The 24,969-nt window shown below is 45.5% G+C and overlaps 1 protein-coding gene across 2 annotated transcripts in view; it reads right to left on the minus strand.

Moving 5' to 3' along the window:
• DHX57 (DExH-box helicase 57) overlaps nt 1-24,969 on the minus strand; it is a 95,285-nt gene that overhangs the window by 40,707 nt on the left and 29,609 nt on the right. For both annotated transcript variants that reach the window (XM_040429580.1, XM_040429579.1), the window contains exons 9-13: nt 16,027-16,151; nt 15,764-15,897; nt 13,730-13,784; nt 6,201-6,418; nt 4,939-5,055 (exon numbers count right to left, since the gene is read on the minus strand). In XM_040429580.1, coding sequence (XP_040285514.1) covers nt 4,939-5,055; nt 6,201-6,418; nt 13,730-13,784; nt 15,764-15,897; nt 16,027-16,151 — 649 coding nt within the window. The remainder of the gene's footprint in view (nt 1-4,938; nt 5,056-6,200; nt 6,419-13,729; nt 13,785-15,763; nt 15,898-16,026; nt 16,152-24,969) is intronic.

Raw genomic sequence — 24,969 nt, forward strand, 5'->3', positions numbered from 1 at the left:
AGTAGTAGTGCCAAAAGACCACCAATGACTGGGAATAAGGCGATTGTAGGAACCGTGTCAAACCATAGAACATTCATGGAACGGGGTGCAATGCGATAAGAAAAGAAGCGAGACGGTAGTCAATGATCAAGCAGATACTCCATCTAGGAAAGACGGGTCATGCGATAGGATGGAAGGTTTCAGTGGTAATGGAAATACTCCTCCTGTGGAAGAGGGGGGCCCGACCTGATGTATAGTGTCCCCTAGTAGTGCAAGTACTACTGGTTGTGCAACTACTCCGCCAAGATGCTACCGGATCTAAGTATGCAGATGCGGTGCAACCACTTCACCTATAGAAGAGAGAGTTCAACAGGAACAAAACAATCCAGTATTCGTACACTTACTCCGCCTGTGGAGGGGGTAATGCGACAGGCCCTATGGCATCTGGTGGAGGTGCATTACTCTACCTAAGGAAGGAGGGTAATGCCACAGTCTGAACAGGAACTAGTGGTAGTGCAATTACTCTATGGCAGGAGGGTAATGCTACAGAATGTACAGTACCCAATGGAAGTGCAAATACACCTACTATGGAAGGAGGGCCATGTTACTGGAAGAAAAGGACCAAGTGGTAGTGCAATACTCCGCCTAGGAAGAAGGGAATGCTATAGGACGTACAGTATCCAGTAGTAGTGGTAAAACGCTGCCTATGAAAGGACGGAAGTAGTATAGGATGTGCAGTATCCAATGGTAGTGGCATTACTCCTCCTAAAGAAGGAGGGTAATGTTACTAACTGTATGTCATCCCGTGGTGGTGTGAAATACTCCGCCTATGGAATGAATACAATGGTACCGATGCAAATAACCTGCCGAAGAAAAGAGAGTGAAATACAGAATGAATTAGAGCCAGTGGTAACTGCAAATACCCCGCCTAAAGGAAGGAGGATAATGCAGGCTGTAAAGTATCCAGTGAAAGTGCAAGTACTCCACCTATGGAAGGAGGGTAATGCTATAGGCTGTACAGTATCCAGTGAAAGTGCAAGTACTCCACTTATGGAAGGAGGGTAACGCTATAGGCTGTACAGTATCCAGTGATAGTGCAAGTACTCCACCTAGGGAAGGAGGGTAATGCTACAGGCTGTACAGTATCCAGTGGTAGTGCAAGTACTCCCCCTATGGAAGGATGGTGATGCTATAGGCTGTACCGTATCCAGAGTTAGTGTAAATACTCCGCCTAAGAAAAGGAGGGTGACGCTACAGGCTGTACCGTATCCAACTGTAGTGCAAGTACTACTCTAAGAAGGGGCAATGCTACAGGACGTACGGGGTCCAGTTAAATGCACATATTCCACCTAAGGTAGGAAGGGAATGTGATAGGACTTACCGGAACCAGTGGTAAGGGTAACTACTCAGCCATTGTAAGGGATAAACCTCACCCTGGGAGAACCACCTCGTGATCATGGCATCTCCCCTGCTAGGCAAGTATAGGGCGGTGGGAACTAGGTCCAGAGGACCGGAAGCTCGAAGGGTCAATAATCATTGTTGTTAAAATTACATACGGTCCCAATCCCCTACAGTCTATAAAGAGGGACTTCCGCCTTCTCCAAGCAGAACAGTGAGGGCGGTGCCTCGGACATGAGGCTGCCATGTATTTACACAATGCGCCAGCTCAAACAGGGTTAAGCCTAGTGTTGGGAAGGAGCTCAGAGGGCCGCTGGTGAAAGCACAGGTCCTGCCCCCTTAACCCTCCAGAGGATGCGGCCTAGTAGGCCGCAGAGCCGGGGCCTTGAGTACATGCAGGGCCGACCGGAAGAGCCTCAGGCTAGGAAGCCGATGCAGGGAGGGAGCGGTGTGCCAAACAGAGGAAGCTGGGAACGATTAATCGATGCCCAGGGGAGAAAGGCAGCTGGCGCCCAAGAAGGCCAGCGCCCGCTGGAAACGCACTGTTTGAAGGGCCTGGGGGAAGGCGAGAGAGATTACTCCATCTGTAGAATGTTGGCCTCCAGGGAACACGTGGAGATGCTGAAGGCCTGCTCAGTCCCCAGAGGGACACACAGTCGTTCCAAGGAGGCCTCCACCCCCATCCCCCAAAACTATAATAGGGAAGAAAGCCGGGAGCTAGCATCTGCCGTGGGAGCCAGAAGAGGTAAGCCGCAGGGAGAGCCGGAGCCTCGATTTCCGGTGGCCCTGGCAAAGCGCGGGAATGTTGGAGACAGCAGGAGGGTGGTGGAGTAGCCTGAGAAGGGGGAGGGCAGCTTTTGGGGAAATACTCACCCGTCCTGCATTTTCTGCCCCCCTGTCTCCAGCCGGGTCACCACCTTCGGTGTGCGGCCCCTTGGGAAGGGCTGCTACACTGGCAACAGAGGGGAATTGGTGTGGTGCGGACATGGTGACCCGAAACTGGCGGGATGAAGAGGCTTTAGGAACTTATGGTCCTCTTGGTCTTCTGGAGATTGGGGAGGAGCAGTGGGCTTGGGGACCCCCTAGACTCCCCTCTCCTGGGTGGGGATGCAGGTAGTTAAGGCTGCCTGCAACCCACTAGAGGAAAGGAAAAAAAGAAAAAATGTAAAAGAGAACAGCAGACCTGTAAACAAAGCAGGGAGGTCTGCCTCCTACGGACACTAAGTGAAAACTGTTTTAGCTTAGTCCCTGTAGGAAGGGTATAGCTGAAGGGAGGAGCTCACAATTTTGTGCTTCGTGTCGCCTCCTAGTGGCAGCAGCTATACCAATGGTCAAGCCTATGTCCCCCCAATGATACGGATGAGAAATACCTTCAACTACAGTTTACTTCATGTACTTTTCTAACAGGTCAGAAAATTTGTGGGAGTGCTTCTTTAAAATTACACAAGGCACAACTAAAATCATTTTTTAAACGATGTTCCTTTTCTATAACAGTTGTTTAGATACAGTATATGGAAATATATGGTTTACAGTTGCTGGGGTGGGGCTGCAACATGCCAGGTTTTAATTTAATATTATTTTCTTAGTAATTTTTTTATTTTTTATTTTTTTGAGCCCCCCATATGGTGATACATGGGGAGCATTTAACAATACATTAAAATTTTTATTGCTGATTTTTTTCTGTGACTGGGGCTGACATTATCTCCATTTATGGGGGAAATTCAGCTCCCAGAGGCTTTACAAGTAAATTTGAATTTCACTGCAGAGCTGATCTGGGTCTGCTAAGAGCCAGCAGCTCGTGCAGATATATGGCTCCCATCAATCATAATGATCACTGGGATCACAACCAGGAAGTGGTTATGCCACAGTGCTTATTAAAACACTGTACATACAGGGATGAAGAAGGCAGGGATGGTAACAAAAAATAAATAAATAAATTTAATAATGTACTTGCCTTCTCTATGGGATACCTGGCTGTCACTAACAGTTGCCTCCCCACTTCTGCAGCTGCTAGCTCTGCAAGCATGTTCAGATATATCCTTGCAGAGTTAATTGCCCAGGCATACATAGTCAATGGGTGGTTATGTTGTGCTTTTCCATAAGTGTAAACAGTTATATCTACATATTCTAATTATAATGGATATTTATTGCCTTTAAGAGCAATGTTAATTTATATTCACTAATTTGTTTGGATTTTCATGTAAGCCGAAGTAAGTCCATGGGAAGATTACTGTCGTTCAAAGAGCTAGTGTTATTGTAACAATTATACATTTAGACAGTTAGAAGATATAGAATACCTGCAGAAGTAGAGGAGTCATTATATTTCTTATCTGAACATTAATTCCACAGTGGAAGAATTGTCTAGATGTTCCTCAAAGTATATATTCATGTATCAAAGTTTGTCCCTCAGCTCTGAGACAAGGCCTCCAGATGTCAAAGGTGTGTAGTATTGAAAATGTCAGGCATGTATGAGTTAACCCTTAATGGTATGATGCTTATAGCTTATACAACAGTGCCACCTAGGTATGAGCAGTTAATACTACACCCGTAGCAAAAGTGCATTCTGGGTAGTGTCACATTCCTCATCAATGCACACACCTATCCAACAATTATTGGAAATTTCCAAACTAGGAAGGTGTGCTCATCTGATAAGTTTTGGGTTAAGAAACCAGATACCAAAAAGAGAGGGAAAAACAAAGAAAGAAAGGAAGGGAGATCTCTGGAGAAAGATTTGGATTATCAGAAAAACTCTTGAGAGCTGACTGCCCCAAGACTCTGCACATCACTTGACTCTTGGGTAACGTATATTTTTGTTTTATGTAGTACTGATATAAATTAATTGGCTTGATACTTAGCCAAACCCCGCTTATTGCGGACGTATAGTGTTAGTATTACATCAGTATCAACGGTATTTAGTGAACATGCATATCACTCACTACCAGATCTGATATTGATAACAAGAGAGCTTCTCTGTTGGGAATCTTTATATTCCCTAGTTTGATATCAAGCCGATAATTTATACGTTTTGTTGCAATACTACCATTATCTGAGATTGGTCATCATTTTGGGCAGAGTTCGTATCTGTCATTTTCTTGATTGAGTTTCTGCACATAATCAATTGATTTTATCTCTCTCACAATTTTAAAGCAGTATTGCATTATATTCTTGTGTTGGTTGAGTAGTGTTTTGTTGGCACCATATAGTGGCGAATTCTGGGTACTGCATATCATTGTATATTATTGAAATTTACGTTGATTCATTTTTGATTGTATTCTAAATTATTGTATAATAAATCATGTATATTTTGCATAGACGAATGTACCCTGTTTTTTTTTTTTTTTTTTTACTGATTGCACAAAATAATTAGGTTCTCGATCGAACTCTTGGCGATGCTTATGCCCATCTCACGGATCAATATCATTTGAATAATTTTTCTTTTGATCCATTAGTTTTTTTTATAAAGCATTTGGTCTTTATATAACCCGACAGTTAAAATAAATAAAACAAAATAAAGTAGAATAAAAATGATAGAATCAGTTGACAATTTGCCAATTTACTAACCAGGTGGATAAGAGTGGTCCCCACTGACTATCCATTCCAAGAGAGCTTCTATTAAATCCAGATTAATTTTATCCAAGTCCATAGCAGACAGGGTTTTAATGACAGATTTACTAACACCTGTGAGCAGAAGAAAAAGAACAAATGCCCTCAGCATTACACATACAAAAACATTATAAGTATTAGATTGTTTTTCTGTAACACTGCAAACTATTGTTTAGCTGCAACATCACCCACTGTTACCTTCTCCCAATTATCCATTGAAGTATGGGTTCAGCGTGCCCCTCTCTCCGCTGACTGACTGATGGCTTGTATATGCGTCAGTCCATCAATTAGTCCCCCAAATTCTTTGAGAGATGCTGTTAGCCAAACAGCAGAATATTTTTTGTGCCATTTGGGCTAATAGTGTGTAGTGGATCTGTCTCTATACTAGGTCATTACATACAATAGGAAACAAATTAGCTCTTCTCCAGAAGGAAGACAACTGTCTCTAAGTGCCATATATAGGTAGGTACCCTGAAGGCCAATGTCACCCATTAAAGGGGTATTCTTATCTTGATCTTTTATGGCAGAAATGGGAAGCTGGAGTTACTGAAACATCATAGCCACCTGCGCTCTGCTGCTTCTGTAACTTCCATAGTAATAAATGGGATCTACACAAACAGCATAGCACAGCAATCTATGCCGTTTCTGGAAACGTATGGAAACAGTGTAGTTAGATGTGCTACACTATTGGTGAAGATCACATTCATAATCATTCACACCGGAGAGTAGAAGACTTGGCTATTTCAATAACTCTGCCTACCCCTGGCCAGGTTATTTCCATCTCAGCCATAAAAGACCGAGATGGGAATAACCCTTTCAAAAGCCTTGACATATGAATAGGGATATCAGCCAGACAGGCAGATCTCCTAGTCATGTTTCAAGGCTCTTTATTAATGGGTCAGACATTGACTTATAGGGTAGCTACCTATAGGTGGCACTAGATAGACAGTTTTCTTCTTTCTGGAGGAGAGCGAATTTGAATCCTTTTTGCAGGAAGCATTACCTATAAGACTCCATACACTGGCTGGACCTCCACAATGAGGAGCGGTACCCCTCAAGAGACAGGGTAGCATAGTATGAGAATAGATCCACTTTAAAATGTTGTGTCGTGATCCAGGTAATCTGTGGCTAATGTTACAGTAAACATGTAACACAAGGGCTTATTTTGAGCAGATTCCCTATGTTGTCTTATTAGATGGAATTGTACTTAAGTGTGTTACCGCTGTAACGGACTGAGAGCTCCTTGAAACTCAGCTGCTGATCTGACATGCTGTCCTTCACCGTCCTGGTGTCCTGTAACCTCAGGACTGACTGAATATCTTGGTCTAATTCTTCAAGAATGTCTCCATAGCTCTTTCCTTTCTTTCCTTTAGAAGACTCCTGTGCATAGGAATGCTTAGAAGAGCGATGATATGGGCTTCCATCTTCAACCACATATCTGTTGGGAGGCACAAGGTGGTATGAATTGCATACTGAAATAACAGGATTACTATTCTTTTTGGGTATAATCGTGCATTGAGAATTCACATATTTGCTGTGAGTATCAAAATTCAAAAAAGAAGATTTAGGGTCCATTCAGACGTTCGCAAGTGTTTTGCGGACCGCACATGGCCAGCCCTGTGAAAGAAATGCCTATTCTTGTCCGCGATTGTGGGCAAGAATAGGACATGCTCCATCTTTTTGGCGGGGCCGCAGAACGGAACTTTGGATGCAGACAGCACACAGTGTGCTGTCTGCATCTTTTGCGGCCCCATTAAAATTAATGGGTCCGCAACCGTTCCAAAAAATTGCGGACCCTGAACTACGGTTGTCTCAATGGACCCTTATTCAAATTAATACAGTTCTCACTTCGTGGAGGCCCCTTTTATAAATCTCCACAACCCCATGCATGCCAATTCTACCACACCAAGGTGTAACCTAGTGAGAGTGTGATCTTGTAACCCAGCGTCCATTCTCAAGATCTTATCATGTGTAGCTCAAACAATGCATCATTCTATAGGCCCCTTTACACTGAAAAATTTAATAGGCGATTGTCGGGAAGGAAGTGTTTTTTTTCCGACAAGCCCTTGCTTGTCAGTGAAGGAGACTGCTACATTTACATGCAGCGATATCCTCCACAGTGTGGGGAGAAGCGATCGCTAATGCCATCACTTGTCCCCCTAATCACTGTTTGCTGGCAGTAGAGGCTGTTTAGACCCCATAATCTGCTGCCGGCAAATGATGATTTTGGTGACCGCACAACGATCATATTACCCGATGAAAATAGGATTTTCTTTTTTGTGCTTACCTGTAAAATCCTTTTCTCGCCGAGTTCATTGGGGGACACAGAAGACCATGGGTATAGCTGCTGCCATTTGGAGGAGACACTAAGCAAAAAAAGTGTTAGCTTCTCCTTTCAGCTATACCCCTCCTGCAAACACTGAGCTAATCAGTTTGTACAAAAGCAGTAGGAGCAGCCAGGAGAAGCCAACAGAACACAATGAAAAGGAAGCAAATTGGAGATGGGTCATCATCAAGATTCAGAAGGACCCATCTAGAAGAACCAGCAATGTACATACAGGGTGGGAGCTGTGTCCCCCAATGAACTCAGTGAGAAAAGGATTTTACAGGTAAGCACAAAAAAAAATATCGTATCATTGAGGGACACAGAAGACCATGGGACGTTAAAGAGCAGTACCATGAGGAGGGAACAAGACAGAACGAATCCAAGCCCGGTCCCTAAGGCCCCGCACAGAAATGCGGGGGGAAAGACACACCAGGAACCATTCCCCGGAAGGCCAGTCAGAGAGTGGCTAATTACACAGAAGCGCCGGCTAGGCAGAAGAAAGAACGGCCCAGGGAATATAAGTCACGGCTTAGGAGACTTCCGAAGAAGTGGAGAGCACACAGAATATCCACAAGATGGACAAGAATGAAGACGTCAGTCACCAGAAGTAACGGAGCGATTGCAGAAGATACAGGAGAGAAATACGTAGCCTGGATCCAGAGGACTGCTAAGGAGTGATGCCCATGGATTAAAACACTCAGTGGAATACTGATAGGAAGAAGACGAACTGAAAATGGCATCTGGATATCAAGGGCCATGGGGGAAGAAGTAGGGATTCCCAAAGGCAAAGGCCCCACACACCATACCTGACTGCCAGAAGAGAAGAACACTCCAGCGGGACCATGACGAACAAGTCAGGGTTAGAGAACCTGGAAGTCAGGTATGAGAATGGCCCACAAGAAAAAATTATTGAGGGAGTGAAGAAACCCAAAATGGAACAAGGCAGTGGAACCGACCCAAAACGGACAAAAAAAATTGGGGAGTAACCCGACAGGGAAAGAGTGTCCTCCGGGATCAAAAAAGTCCCCTTCAGACCCACGGCCAAGGGGGTTTCTTCATAAAAATGTTCCCCCAGGAAAACCCCAATGTGGTAAGCAGAGGCATGTAGAGGACCTTAAATTCCAGAACAAGAGAGGAGAGAAGCTGTCTGATACTCCATGGAAGGCTGCCTGAACTGGCAGACCTAAATCGGAAGCGGCAGACAGGAACCAGAGATAGGAAAAATACTGCGCCAGGAAGGGAGAGTGGACCCCGAACACCACAAAGCCCCAGAAAAAACTGGTAACAGAACCAACACCACCCGCGCAGGCACCCCACAGCAGAAAGGGGGCATACGAGAACCCAATGGCTATAAACACTGGCCGTGTAGGCAGTAACAGTATGTGGGGAAGCGCAACTACTCGCCCTGGGGAAGGGGAGAAGTAGAAGCAGCCGATGCGGCTTAGTAGAAAACCAGCACTTAGGGGTGACAACAAGGGCAGTACAACCGCTCGACCCGGTGAGGGGAGCCATGTAGACAACTTATATATGCAAACTGAATAAGTGCATATCCAGACTCCACAAGGAGGGAATGCTGATGCTTTCACCGTAGTAGATTGTAGAGGCAATGCGGTACATGTAAAGGGAACAAGGCGCTAAGCCAGCACCATAGAAATCGGTAGGTTATTCCAGGTACAAAAAACGCACTAATGCCCAGCAGAAGTGAGCAAACCCATCAGTCACAGCGTGTCATGGCAGAACATAAGCAAAGTGCCCCTGTGGAAGAAGGAATTGTAGACCCGATCACAACTACAACTAGCGAGAGGGCACCATGCCTAGAAGGAGGAATGCTGTGTAGATACCGTCGGAATGCCAGGGCCAGAACTCCACATGGAGGACGGGATGTGGAGAAAACCATAAATGTAGTGTCCCGCGCCCATGCGTCATGTAAGCCGCAGTTAAAGGATGAACGCAAAAATTCCCCCTGGGAAGGGTTCATGCAGTAGTAGCCATGAAACCGGAGTAGCCAGAAAATCTATGCGCAAAGATTGCCTCACAGCACAGGTGGAGGGGAAAGCAACAACTATGGCCTCTAGGGTCAGAGGAGAGACTCCACCTGAAAATGAGGACAACAGCAATAGCCACCAAGAATTGGTGCTAGCGTAACGCTCCACCTGAGAAGGAAGAAAACTGGCAACCAGAGCAGACGTTCCACCTACGGAAGGAGTGTGGACGCCGGACGTGCCGATGACAATCAACCAAATGAGATTGCCCCTCACAGGGACTCAAGGCACGAGGAAAGGTATGAGGGATGCCAACTGTTACAACTACAGGCCGACCTGGAAGACAGGGATAAAGTGATTGTAGGTACCGTTTCTAGCCAATAGGCCACCCATGGAACGGGATGCCATGCAACAAGGAACAAATAAGAGTAGTCGCGGTAGACAATGTTGAAGGAGGAATAGGAGGAACAGTTTCCAGTGGTAGTGGAATTACTCCGCTGACAGAAAGAGGGGAACCGAAAAGATGTACCGGGTCCACTAGTAGTGCAAGCACTACTGGTTGTGCAACTTCTCCGTCAATGGGGGGAGGGTAATGCTACAGGATCTATAGCATGCAATTGTGGTGCATCTAATCCCCCAATAGAAGGGAAAAAGCCGACAGGACGGTTGATATCCAGTATGAGAGCAATTACTCCGCCTGCGGAGGGGTTAAAGCAACAGGACGTACGGTATCCGGTGGAACAGCAATACTCCGCCTAAGGAAGGACGGTAATGCGACAGTCTGTACAGGATCCAGTGGTAGTTCAATTACTCTATAGAAGGAGGGTAATTCTACAGAATGTACAGTCGTGGCCAAAAGTTTTGAGAATGACACAAATATTAGTTTTCACAAAGTTTGCTGCTAAACGGCTTTTAGATCTTTGTTTCAGTTGTTTCTGTGATGTAGTGAAATATAATTACACGCACTTCATACTTTTCAAAGGCTTTTATCGACAATTACATGACATTTATGCAAAGAGTCAGTATTTGCAGTGTTGGCCCTTCTTTTTCAGGACCTCTGCAATTCGACTGGGCATGCTCTCAATCAACTTCTGGGCCAATTCCTGACCGATAGCAACCCATTCTTTCATAATCACTTCTTGGAGTTTGACAGAATTAGTGGGTTTTTGTTTGTCCACCCACCTCTTGAGGATTGACCACAAGTTTTCAATGGGATTAAGATCTGGGGAGTTTCCAGGCCATGGACCCAAAATGTCAACGTTTTGGTCCCCGAGCCACTTAGTTATCACTTTTGCCTTATGGCACGGTGCTCCATCGTGCTGGAAAATGCATTGTTCTTCACCAAACTGTTGTTGGATTGTTGGAAGAAGTTGCTGTTGGAGGGTGTTTTGGTACCATTCCTTATTCATGACTGTGTTTTGGGGCAAAATTGATAGTGAGCCCACTCCCTTGGATGAGAAGCAACCCCACACATGAATGGTGTCAGGATGCTTTACTGTTGGCATGACACAGGACTGATGGTAGCGCTCACCTTTTCTTCTCCGGACAAGCCTTTTTCCAGATGCCCCAAACAATCGGAAAGAGGCTTCATTGGAGAATATGACTTTGCCCCAGTCCTCAGCAGTCCATTCACCATACTTTCTGCAGAAGATCAATCTGTCCCTGATGTTTTTTTTGGAGAGAAGTGGCTTCTTTGCTGGCCTTCTTGACACCAGGCCATCTTCCAAAAGTCTTCGCCTCACTGTGCGTGCAGATGCGCTCACACCTGCCTGCTGCCATTCCTGAGCAAGCTCTGCACTGGTGGCACTCCGATCCTGCAGCTGAATCCTCTTTAGGAGACGATCCTGGACTTTCTTGGACGCCCTGAAGCCTTCTTAACAAGAATTGAACCTCTTTCCTTGAAGTTCTTGATGATCCTATAAATTGTTGATTGAGGTGCAATCTTAGTAGCCACAATATCCTTGCCTGTGAAGCCATTTTTATGCAACGCAATGATGGCTGCACGCGTTTCTTTGCAGGTCACCATGGTTAACAATGGAAGAACAATGATTTCAAGCATCACCCTCCTTTTAACATGTCAAGTCTGCCATTTTAACCCAATAAGCCTGACATAATGATCTCCAGCCTTGTGGTCGTCAACATTCTCACCTGAGTTAACAAGACGATTACTGAAATGATCTCAGCAGGTCCTTTAATGACAGCAATGAAATGCAGTGGAAAGGTTTTTTTGGGATTAAGTTAATTTTCATGGCAAAGAAGGACTATGCAATTCATCTGATCACTCTTCATAACATTCTGGAGTATATACAAATTGCTATTATAAAAACTTAAGCAGCAACTTTTCCAATTTCCAATATTTATCTAATTCTCAAAACTTTTGGCCACGACTGTACAGTACCCAGAGTAAGTGCAAATACTTCCACTACGGAAGGAAGATAATGCTACCGGAAGCATAGGAAAAGGGCAATGCTACCGAAAATATAGGAATCAACGGGATGCCGCAGACAGAAGATTACTCTGTCCATGGAGAGAGGATAATGCTACGGGCCGTACAGTACCCAGTGGAAGTACAATTACTTCTCCTATGGAAGGAGGGTAATGGCACGGGCTGTACAGTATTCAGTGGTAGTGCTATTACGCTGCCTATGGAAGGAGGATAATGCAATGGGCTGTACAGTATCCCGTGGTAGAGCAAGTACACCGCTTAGGAAGGAGAGTAGCTCTACAGGCTGTACGGTATCCAGTGTAAGGGCAATTACTCTGCCTATGGAAGGAGGGTAATGCTACAGGCAGTACAGTATCCAATGCAAGGGCAATTACTCCACCTATGGAAGGAAGGTAATGCTTCAGGCTGTACGGTATCCAGTGCAAGGGCAATTACTCCACCTATGGAAGGAGGGTAATTCTACAGGCTGTACGCTATCCAGTGCAAGGGCAATTACTCCGCCTATGCTACAGGTATCCAGCGGTAGGGTAAAGAAATTCTGCCTACTGAATGGCGTGGGAACTAGGTCCAAAAGGACCAGATAGCTCCAAGGGTTAATAATATATAAATATATAGTTTGTTTGTAAATTTTTTACATACAGCTCAATTCTAACGAAACAGAGCCAAGGAAACTGAACCCACATCCGTCGCACTAATGAGGAGCACTGTAAGCCTCAGCAGGGAGCCCAGTGAGCACTTTACTCAGCACAGTAGTACTGAGGAAAGTAAGGGGTTAAGCAGAAGGCAGGGGCGGAGTTTATTGGCAGCTGGTGAGGTGAAGCATGGGAGAAAAATTTTCACGCTCTGAAAATACAGATCCCCGCCTCCGAAACATGCTGGGAGATGCGGCCTAGTAGGCCACAGAGCCAGGGCCTCGAGTACAGGCGGGGTCAAATCGGAAGAACTTCCGGTTGGGGGCGGCGATTAGGGAGGGAGCGGAGTGCACTGGTAAACAAGGAGGCCGGGAGTGGGTGTACCGATGCCCCGAGTAGAAAAGTGGCGGCCGCCCAAGGAGACATGCGACCGCCAGGACTGGCTCGCAGGGCGTGGATGGGGCCGAGGCAGTGAGTCACCAGATACAGGGGCCGAGGTCTAGGAGAAACAACATATTTTCCTGTGTTCTCTAAGAGTGAAGGGGGAAGCTCAGGCACAGGGGGGCCTTGGGGACTGAGAGAATACTCACCCGTCTGGCGTTTTTTGCCCCCTGGCTCCAGCCGGGTCACCAGTTTCGGTGCGTTACCCCTTGGTGAGGGTAGCTACACCGGTAACAGAGGGGACTTAGCGAAGGCCGGACCTGGTGACCCGAAAGCTGGCGGGATACAGAGGCTTTAGGAGAACCTCTAGTCCTCCTTGCCTTCTGGAGACTGGGAACGAGCAGCGGGCTTGGGGACTCCTGTCTCTTGGGTGGGAATGCAGGCAGCTTGGAGACTGCCAGCAGCCCAGCTAAAGGAAAGAAAAAGAGAAAAAGAAAAAATCTGCAGACTTGCAAAGCAGGGAGGTCTGCCTCCTACGGACACTAAGCTAAAACTGATTAGCTCAGTGTCTGCCAAATTGGTATAGCTGAGAGGAGGAGCTAACACTTTTTTTGCTTAGTGTCGCCTCCTAGTGGCAGCAGCTATACCCATGGTCTTCTGTGTCCCCCAATGATACGAGCGAGAAATAAGTGTTTTTCTCGTTCATCAGGTAATCGGCGGCACCTTGACACGAGGAGATAATTTTTAACAAGCAATCGTACGAATGCTTGTTAGCGGTTATCTGGCCAATGTTCGGCCACTGTAAAGGGACCTTATGTAAAGTTTAGAGTTTTTAACACCATGCAAGGTACGTGGCTTACATTCTTATATAAGATACTAAAAAATATCCGAATTTGAGGAACCAACCTGAAAAGACTTTCACCATGGACATCACAGAACTAATGTTTATTAACAAAGGTCCTTATTAGATTTTATATTTTACCTGGTTTTGGCAATGGCATCTTCCAGGAAATACTGGTCCACTGGGAAAGTTCGACCTGAAAGATAAAACTTACAGTCACATTACATAAAACCCACATGGGGTCATTTAAGACTGGCGATTTAGAGGCCGGTTTTAAAGGGAACCTGTCACCGGGATTTTGGGTATAGAGCTGAGGACATGGGTTGCTAGATGGCTGCTAGCACATCCGCAATATCCAGTCCCCATAGCTCTGTGTGCTTTTATTGTGTAAAAAAAACCAGATTTGATACATATGCAAATTAACCTGAGAGGAGTCCTGTCCCTGTGGCTCTGTGAAGGCAAGATATATCTGGACTGCCTTGACTAATTGAGTCTGTGAAGAAAACTCTCCCTGGGATGAGAAAGAACATGACAAAAACAACTGCAGCACCACTAAATGCAGCTGAGGTAAGTAAAGTGGGGTGGAACAGCGGACCCTGAAAAAGGAAGTCTGGCTGAAGTGGGAAGAGGCCACAGAACATATGCAAGCAGGTTGATGAGCCCTGCATGGTCAGTCTGGCGTCACTAGGACCACAGAAATGTCCTCCGCCTTGATATGCTTAAATATGTGGGGCAGAAGGGAAAGAGGAGGGAAGTGATACAGGAAATGAAACTCATCCCAAGGCACTACCAGAGCGTCGGTGAAGAAGGACCGTTACATTCCAAGGTCTGGCTATGTGAAAGGGAAGCTTGTTTTTGGAACAAGACGACATCTGGAGGCTCCACCTAGAGAAAGCTCCCTGAAGACCTCTGGGAGCCAGTTTTTCCTGGCTCATGTAGTCCACCGCATGAATGTGAGACCATCTATAGGGGACCATCAACAACTATGTATACACTAACTATTGTTAATATTTACTAGTATTACCTACCATTCCTCCCTGTGCTGTGGTGTTTTGTTTGGTAAGTGTTTTTGATGTGTTTTAACCATGCATATTTAAGGAAGATGACAGTAAAATTATAAGTTGGAGTAGTGTCAGTCCATGTAGGTTTACTAAAAACTTTGTCACCTTTCTGTAAAATTTGTCTTTATTGGCTTAATAAAAACGATTTGATTTAAAAAAAAAAACTTTGTCACCTGAAAGTGGGTGAGCAATAAGAAATTTTAATGAAGCGGCATCAAGCGGCCAAGATCTAAGCTAAATGGCAGCTCCCTTGGCCACAAAATGGGCAGACTCCAAAGAAGCCTCATAAAATAGTTATTTGAAAAGGTCTTCCTGAGGAGACCTGGAGAAAAGCCCCTCTTGAAGTTGTTTGGGCCACATCATATAGGCTTTTCTGACCCAGGAGGTGGTGATCGCCAGGCAAATCTAGCTTCTTAACCAAGGAGTCATTAAGGGCATCAGATAGAGGAGAGAAGCCACTTCGGGCCGGAGAAGAGCAACATGACATCCACTAGTTTGGACATGGATAAAAACCTCTCAGGGTGCATATATTCTTTAAAAAGGAGCATGTCAAAATCACCATGGTAGGGGAATCGTAGGGGTGGGACCTGTTATGTTCCTTCGGGGAAGAAATAGAGTCTTAACAAGGGTATCTCAGACTGCCAATATTAGGTTCTGCCTAGTGAAGGCCAATCTGGCACAATGCTTGGACCCTGAGGAGGTGGATTGATCTTGGGGAGGAGAAATACTGCTTGCAATGGCCCTAAGGACCAGCGGAAACTGAGGAAAGACCCTGGGTCTTTTGCAGCACTTGCCCTTGGAAGTGGAGTGCCTACCATCTGGTGAATGAGCAATATAGGATGGCAGGTGTTCCAGTGACTCCATGACATAGTCTTGCAAGGTTGTCTAAGGGAATGGGGGTGGGGGGTGGGGTGTTAGGAGGACAGTTTATAATCCTGGCAAGTGGGGCCAATCTACATCAGTAACTTCAATTGTTATTCAGCAACTTTTACTAACATTTCACGCCACTGGTATTATAATCAATATAAATGTAATATCTTACGTACATGATCATTTGGTTTTCTGATTAGTTTTGCTGATAGGTTATTATGATTAGAACGGCTCCATCTCTTACCAGGTATGTGAATAACTGGACACCTAGAAAAGTACTGTGAAAAGAGCTCGGCATTCACTGTGGCACTCATGAGCAAGACTTTTAGGTCTGGTCTCTGAATCAGGACATCTTTCAACACCAAAAGCAGAAAGTCACTGGATGAAAAAAAAAAAAGAAGAAAATCTGAAGTCACTGCTTCGTAAAGAAGAGCATTCTGCTAATGGCACAAACAAATGGAAATGTGTTTGTTATTATTGGTGCTGGGGACCAGCTTCTAGGGTTACCTTTCCTCTGTCCTCTCATGGACTTCATCCACAATCACATGAGTGACACCATGCAAAGTGCTGTCACCTTCAAGCTGTCTCAACAGGACTCCCGCTGTGCAATACAGAAGCCTGGTGGCTGAAGACTGCAAAAGGAAACAGAAGGGTTGTGAGCCATTACAGTCATTTTGTCTACTTTGACTAAGTACCCAAAACCATGTAACCTTTGTTCAATGCACCTGTAGCAGATTTGGATTTTTAACCCCTTAATACCATGCATATGTTGGATGTTAAAGAGGACCTGTAACCACGAAAGGCATTGCAATCTGCAGGCAGCATGTTATAGAGCAGGAGTAGCGGAGCAGATTGATATACACTGTAGGGTTGTTGCGGGTATCGAAATTTCGATACCCAATCGATACTTTTGTCACGGTATCGATACGATACCGGGATTTCCATTTTTTCGATACTGGGCTGCGCAGTATAGGATCTCTGAATTTGAGTGCACTGCTGTCAGCGCGCTCATGTTCCTTCAGTAGCACAGGGGAGAAGGAAGCCGAGTCTCCCTCCCCCTGTGCTGCTGCCACCAATGAACAGAGAGGGGCGGGCACACTGCGCCACCAATGATACTTTTCCTACACAGAGCGGCGCCCAGCGATATCCCAGCACTTACCATTATTCCTGGGCGCCGCTCCGTTCGCCCGCAGTGCCCTCATTATGGTCTCCTCTCCTGCTCCACATGCTAATTACTATCGGAGCGATGGGGAGGAGACATCAGCTTCACTAGTGGGTGTTCTTCTCCCTGCGCTGCGATTGGACAGCGCTACAGCCAGGGAGAAGGAACGCCCACTAGAGAAGCTGATGTCTCCTCCCCATTGCTCCGATAGTAATTAGCATATGGAGCAGGAGAGGAGACAGAAATGGGGCACTGCGGGCGAACGGAGCAGCGCCGAGGACTAATAGTAAGTGCTGGGACATCTCTGGGCGCCGCTCTGTGTAGCCTTATACTGAAAGTCTGGACCCAGGAAAAGTAGTCTTTAACACATAATACAGGAGGCGGGTGCCGGCAGCAGAATCGCATAGCCGGCACCCTGCCCCTGACAGGGAGCGGCGATCAGCGGCAGTTAACCCCTCAGGTGCGGCACCTGAGGGGTTAAATGACGCTGATCTGCCAGTACCCGCCTCCTGTATTAAGGGGTAATTATCATTGGTGGCACAGTGCGCCGGCCCCTCTCAACCCCCCCAGTATTAAAATCATTGGTGGCAGTGGCCACAGGGTCCTCTCCCCTCCCCCTCATTGGTGGTGCAGTGGCAGCTTCTGATCAGAGCCCCAGCTGTGCAATCCTGGGGCTTCGATCGGTTACCATGGCAGCCAGGACGCTACTGAAGTCCTGGCTGCCATGGTAACATCCCTGATGCTGTGTGCACAAAGCACAGAGCAGCAAGGACAGTGTGAAGTCCTATTCACCCTGATAGAGCTCTATCAGGGTGAATAGGACAAGGGATGAAAAAAATCCCAGGTTCTAGCCCCTAAGGGGGGAAATAGTTATTAACCACCTCAGCCCCCAGTGCTTAAACACCCTGAAAGACCAGGCCACTTTTTACACTTCTGACCTACACTACTTTCACCGTTTATTGCTCGGTCATGCAACTTACCACCCAAATGAATTTTACCTCCTTTTCTTCTCACTAATAGAGCTTTCATTTGGTGGTATTTCATTGCTGCTGACATTTTTACTTTTTTTGTTATTAATCGAAATTTAACGATTTTTTTGCAAAAAAATGACATTTTTCACTTTCAGTTGTAAAATTTTGCAAAAAAAACGACATCCATATAGAAATTTTGCTCTAAATTTATAGTTCTACATGTCTTTGATAAAAAAAAAATGTTTGGGTAAAAAAAAAATGGTTTGGGTAAAAGTTATAGCGTTTACAAACTATGGTACAAAAATGTGAATTTCCGCTTTTTGAAGCGGCTCTGACTTTCTGAGCACCTGTCATGTTTCCTGAGGTTCTACAATGCCCAGACAGTACAAACACCCCACAAATGACCCCATTTCTGAAAGTAGACACCCTAAGGTATTCGCTGATTGGCATAGTGAGTTCATAGAACTTTTTATTTTTTGTCACAAGTTAGCGGAAAATTATGATTTTTTTTTTTTTTTTTTTCTTACAAAGTCTCATATTCCACTAACTTGTGACAAAAAATAAAAACTTCCATGAACTCACTATGCCCATCAGCGAATACCTTGGGGTCTCTTCTTTCCAAAATGGGGTCACTTGTGGGGTAGTTATACTGCCCTGGCATTCTAGGGGCCCAAATGTGTGGTAAGGAGTTTGAAATCAAATTCTGTAAAAAATGACCTGTGAAATCCGAAAGGTGCTCTTTGGAATATGGGCCCCTTTGCCCACCTAGGCTGCAAAAAAGTGTCACACATCTGGTATCTCCGTACTCAGGAGAAGTTGGGGAATGTGTTTTGGGGTGTCATTTTATATATACCCATGCTGGGTGAGAGAAATATCTTGGCAAAAGACAACTTTTCCCATTTTTTTATACAAAGTTGTCATTTGACCAAGATATTTATCTCACCCAGCATGGGTATATGTAAAAAGACACCCCAAAACACATTCCTCAACTTCTCCTGAGTACGGGGATACCAGATGTGTGACACTTTTTTGCAGCCTAGGTGGGCAAAGGGGCCCATATTCCAAAGAGCACCTTTCGGATTTCACTCCTCATTTTTTCCTGAATTTGATTTCAAACTCCTTACCACACATTTGGGCCCCTAGAATACCAGGGCAGTATAACTACCCCACAAGTGACCCCATTTTGGAAAGAAGACACCCCAAGGTATTCCGTGAGGGGCATGGCGAGTTCCTAGAATTTTTTATTTTTTGTCACAAGTTAGTGGAAAATGATGATTTTTTTTTTGATTTTTTTTTTCATACAAAGTCTCATATTCCACAAACTTGTGACAAAAAATAAAAACTTCCATGAACTCACTATGCCCATCAGCGAATACCTTGGGGTCTCTTCTTTCCAAAATGGGGTCACTTGTGGGGTAGTTATACTGCCCTGGCATTCTAGGGGCCCAAATGTGTGGTAAGTAAGTAAATGACCTGTGAAATCCGAAAGGTGCTCTTTGGAATGTGGGCCCCTTTGCCCACCTAGGCTGCAAAAAAGTGTCACACATCTGGTATCTCTGTATTCAGGAGAAGTTGAGGAATGTGTTTTGGGGTGTCTTTTTACATATACCCATGCTGGGTGAGATAAATATCTTGGTCAAATGCCAACTTTGTATAAAAAAATGGGAAAAGTTGTCTTTTGCCAAGATATTTCTCTCACCCAGCATGGGTATATGTAAAATGACACCCCAAAACACATTCCCCAACTTCTCCCGATTACGGAGATACCAGATGTGTGACACTTTTTTGCAGCCTAGGTGGGCAAAGGGGCCCATATTCAAAAGAGCACCTTTCGGATTTCACAGGTCATTTTTTACAGAATTTGATTTCAAACTCCTTACCACACATTTGGGCCCCTAGAATGCCAGGGCAGTATAACTACCCCACAAGTGACCCCATTTTGGAAAGAAGAGACCCCAAGGTATTCGCTGATGGGCATAGTGAGTTCATGGAACTTTTTATTTTTTGTCACAAGTTAGTGGAATATGAGACTTTGTATGAAAAAAAAAATAAAAAAAAAAATAAGCATTTTCCACTAACTTGTGACAAAAAATAAAAAATTCTAGGAACTCGCCATGCCCCTCACGGAATACCTTGGGGTGTCTTCTTTCCAAAATGGGGTCACTTGTGGGGTAGTTATACTGCCCTGGCATTTTCCAGGGGCCCTAATGTGTGGTAAGTAGGTAAATGACCTGTGAAATCCTAAAGGTGCTCTTTGGAATATGGGCCCCTTTGCCCACCTAGGCTGCAAAAAAGTGTCACACATGTGGTATCGCCGTATTCAGGAGAAGTTGGGGAATGTGTTTTGGGGTGTCATTTTACATATACCCATGCTGGGTGAGAGAAATATCTTGGCAAAAGACAACTTTTCCCATTTTTTTATACAAAGTTGGCATTTGACCAAGATATTTCTCTCACCCAGCATGGGTATATGTAAAATGACACCCCAAAACACATTCCCCAACTTCTCCTGAGTACGGCGATACCAGATGTGTGACACTTTTTTGCAGCCTAGATGCGCAAAGGTGCCCAAATTCCTTTTAGGAGGGCATTTTTAGACATTTGGATACCAGACTTCTTCTCACGCTTTGGGGCCCCTAGAATGCCAGGGCAGTATAAATACCCCACATGTGACCCCATTTTGGAAAGAAGACACCCCAAGGTATTCAATGAGGGGCATGGCGAGTTCATAGAAATTTTTTTTTTTTTGGCACAAGTTAGCGGAAATTGATATTTTTAATTTTTTTCTCACAAAGTCTCCCGTTCCGCTAACTTGGGACAAAAATTTCAATCTTTCATGGACTCAATATGCCCCTCACGGAATACCTGGGGGTGTCTTCTTTCCGAAATGGGGTCACATGTGGGGTATTTATACTGCCCTGGCATTCTAGGGGCCCTGAAGCGTGAGAAGAAGTCTGGAATATAAATGTCTAAAAAATTTTACGCATTTGGATTCCGTGAGGGGTATGGTGAGTTCATGTGAGATTTTATTTTTTGACACAAGTTAGTGGAATATGAGACTTTGTAAGAAAAAAAAAAAAAAATTCTGCTAACTTGGGCCAAAAAAATGTCTGAATGGAGCCTTACAGAGGGGTGATCAATGACAGGGGGGTGATCAATGACAGGGGGGTTGATCAATGACAGGGGGGTTGATCAATGACAGGGGGGGTGATCAGGGAGTCTATATGGGGTGATCACCACAATCATTGATCATGCCCCTGTAAGGCTTCATTCAGACGTCCGGATGCGTTTTGCGGATCCGATCCATCTATCAGTGGATCCGTAAAAATCATGCGGACGTCTGAATGGAGCTTTACAGGGGGGTAATCAATGACAGGGGGTTGATCAATGACAGGGGGGTGATCAGGGAGTCTATATGGGGTGATCACCACAGTCATTGATCATGCCCCTGTAAGGCTTCATTCAGACGTCCGGATGCGTTTTGCGGATCCGATCCATCTATCAGTGCATCCGTAAAAATCATGCGGACATCTGAATGGAGCTTTACAGGGGGGTGATCAATGACAGGGGGGTGATCAGGGAGTCTATATGGGGTGATCACCACAGTCATTGATCACGCCCCTGTAAGGCTTCATTCAGACGTCCGGATGCGTTTTGCGGATCGGATCCATCTATCAGTGCATCCGTAAAAATCATGCGGACATCTGAATGGAGCTTTACAGGGGGGTGATCAGGGAGTCTATATGGGGTGATCACCACAGTCATTGATCATGCCCCTGTAAGGCTTCATTCAGACGTCCGGATGCGTTTTGCGGATCCGATCCATCTATCAGTGGATCCGTAAAAATCATGCGGACGTCTGAATGGAGCTTTACAGGGGGGTAATCAATGACAGGGGGTTGATCAATGACAGGGGGGTGATCAGGGAGTCTATATGGGGTGATCACCACAGTCATTGATCATGCCCCTGTAAGGCTTCATTCAGACGTCCGGATGCGTTTTGCGGATCCGATCCATCTATCAGTGCATCCGTAAAAATCATGCAGACATCTGAATAGAGCTTTACAGGGGGGTAATCAATGACAGGGGGGTGATCAGGGAGTCTATATGGGGTGATAACCACAGTCATTGATCATGCCCCTGTAAGGCTTCATTCAGACGTCCGGATGCGTTTTGCGGATCCGATCCATCTATCAGTGCATCCGTAAAAATCATGCGGACATCTGAATGGAGCTTTACAGGGGGGTGATCAATGACAGGGGGGTGATCAGGGAGTCTATATGGGGTGATCACCACAGTCATTGATCACGCCCCTGTAAGGCTTCATTCAGACGTCCGGATGCGTTTTGCGGATCGGATCCATCTATCAGTGCATCCGTAAAAATCATGCGGACATCTGAATGGAGCTTTACAGGGGGGTGATCAGGGAGTCTATATGGGGTGATCACCACAGTCATTGATCATGCCCCTGTAAGGCTTCATTCAGACGTCCGGATGCGTTTTGCGGATCCGATCCATCTATCAGTGGATCCGTAAAAATCATGCGGACGTCTGAATGGAGCTTTACAGGGGGGTAATCAATGACAGGGGGTTGATCAATGACAGGGGGGTGATCAGGGAGTCTATATGGGGTGATCACCACAGTCATTGATCATGCCCCTGTAAGGCTTCATTCAGACGTCCGGATGCGTTTTGCGGATCCGATCCATCTATCAGTGCATCCGTAAAAATCATGCAGACATCTGAATAGAGCTTTACAGGGGGGTAATCAATGACAGGGGGGTGATCAGGGAGTCTATATGGGGTGATAACCACAGTCATTGATCATGCCCCTGTAAGGCTTCATTCAGACGTCCGGATGCGTTTTGCGGATCGGATCCATCTATCAGTGCATCCGTAAAAATCATGCAGACATCTGAATAGAGCTTTACAGGGGGGTAATCAATGACAGGGGGGTGATCAGGGAGTCTATATGGGGTGATAACCACAGTCATTGATCATGCCCCTGTAAGGCTTCATTCAGACGTCCGGATGCGTTTTGCGGATCGGATCCATCTATCAGTGCATCCGTAAAAATCATGCGGACGTCTGAATGGAGCTTTACAGGGGGTTGATCAATGACAGGGGTGTAATCAATGACAGGGGGGGTGATCAGGGAGTCTATATGGGGTGATAACCACAGTCATTGATCACGCCCCTGTAAGGCTTCATTCAGACGTCCGGATGCGTTTTGCGGATCCGATCCATCTATCAGTGGATCCGTAAAAATCATGCGGACATCTGAATGGAGCTTTACAGGGGGGTAATCAATGACAAGGGGGTGATCAATGACAGGGGGGTGATCAGGGAGTCTATATGGGGTGATCAGGGGTGATCAGGGGCTAATAAGGGGTTAATAAGTGACGGGGGGGGGGGGGTGTAGTGTAGTGTAGTGGTGCTTGGTGGGACTTTGCTGAGCTACCTGTGTCCTCTGGTGGTCGATCCAAACAAATGGGACCACCAGAGGACCAGGTAGCAGGTATATTAGACGCTGTTATCAAAACAGCGTCTAATATACCTGTTAGGGGTTAAAAAAAACACATCTCCAGCCTGCCAGCGAACGATCGCCGCTGGCAGGCTGGAGATCAACTCTCTTACCTTCCGTTCCTGTGAGCGCGCGCGCCTGTGTGCGCGCGTTCACAGGAAATCTCGGCCATCGCGAGATGACGCATATATGCGTGACTCTGCGCAGGGCTGCCACCTCCGGAACGCGATCCTGCGTTAGGCGGTCCGGAGGTGGTTAAATAAAAAAAGTGTAAAAAAAATATATAAAAAACCCACCAAAATATTAAGTATGAATCACCCCCTTTCCCAATTTCACATATAAAATGTATAAATAATAAACATATTACATATCGCCACGTCAGAAAATTCCAAACTATTAAAATATAAAAAAAATCTATGCGGTGAACGCCGGAACAGAAAAAATAAATAAAAATTGCGCGATTCGCCATTTTTTAAAATGCGGAATGCATGTGGCTTTTTTGGTTTATTTTTTTCGCGTGGTATCGAATGGTATGGAGTATCGCAATACTTTTTCATGGTATCGAAACCGAATCAAAAATTTGGTATCGCAACAACTCTAATACACTGTATATTATTTTGCAGGAAAAGATTCAGTAAAACTTATAATTTATACAATTTAAATCTCTGCTATTTCTGATTTTATTGTTCACAGGGTAGGGAAAATAATAATGACAATTTTATTTATTTTTTGGGGGGGTGGCTGGGTTATAAAACCATTTAACTCAGGCCTCATGCACACGGCCGTTGGGTGGCCTTGGCCGTATTGTCGGCAATCCACAGCCGCTGGCCGTGTGCACCCCGCATTACGGATGCGGACCCATTCACTTGAATGGGTCCGCTATTCCAGAGATGCGGAACGGAGTCACGGAACGGAACACCGGAAGCACTACCGAGTGCTTCCGTGGTGTTTCTTTCCGTGGTTCCGCACCGCAAAAAAAATATGACAGGTCATATTTTTTTGTGGTTCGGACATACCACGGACCCATTCAAGTTGAATGGGTCCGGTCCGCTGCACGGATGTTGCCCGTGCATTGGGGACCGTAATTTCAGTCCCTAATGCAGGGAACGGCCTTAAGTGAACTTTTTTGTAGCCCTAGGCGATGGTCATTTGATTGCTTCTGTAATGTATTGCAAACCAGGTGGCCTTTGTTGGGCAGGTGATGTCATGATAACTACTGATAGGAGCATCTAAGGCTATTTTCACACTTGCAGCAGAGTGATCCGGCAAGCAGTTCAGTCGCCGGAACTGCCTGCGGGATCCGGCAATCTGCATGCAAACAGACAGCATTATATATTTTTTTCACATTTTTACCGGTCTGCGATGGATCTGGCATTGCGGTATTTTTAATGTACATTTCAATGTAAATTAATGCCGGATCCGGCATCTGATCCGGAATTTTGGACGGAGAAAATACTGCAGCATGCTGCGGTATTTCCTCCGTCCAAAACACCGTTCAATGACTGAACTGAAGACATCCTGATGCATCCTGAACGGATTTCTCTCCATTCGGAATGCAAGGGGATAAAACTGATCAGTTCTTTTCCGGTATAGAGCCCCTATGACGGAACTCAGTGCCGGAAAAGAAAAACGCTAGTGTGAAAGTACCGTAAGAGGTTAACTTTATTAGCCCGATGCCTAAGGCTATTAGCAACAATTTGGGCACTGGGTCTGTAGTGTGCATAGTTGAGTAAAAAGCTGGAGCATCAGAAGAAATCCCTTGAACGGCCACTGCTAAAATACTATACAGCGGT

This window comes from Bufo bufo, chromosome 4, assembly GCF_905171765.1.
Source record: "Bufo bufo chromosome 4, aBufBuf1.1, whole genome shotgun sequence".
NCBI lineage: Eukaryota > Metazoa > Chordata > Amphibia > Anura > Bufonidae > Bufo > Bufo bufo.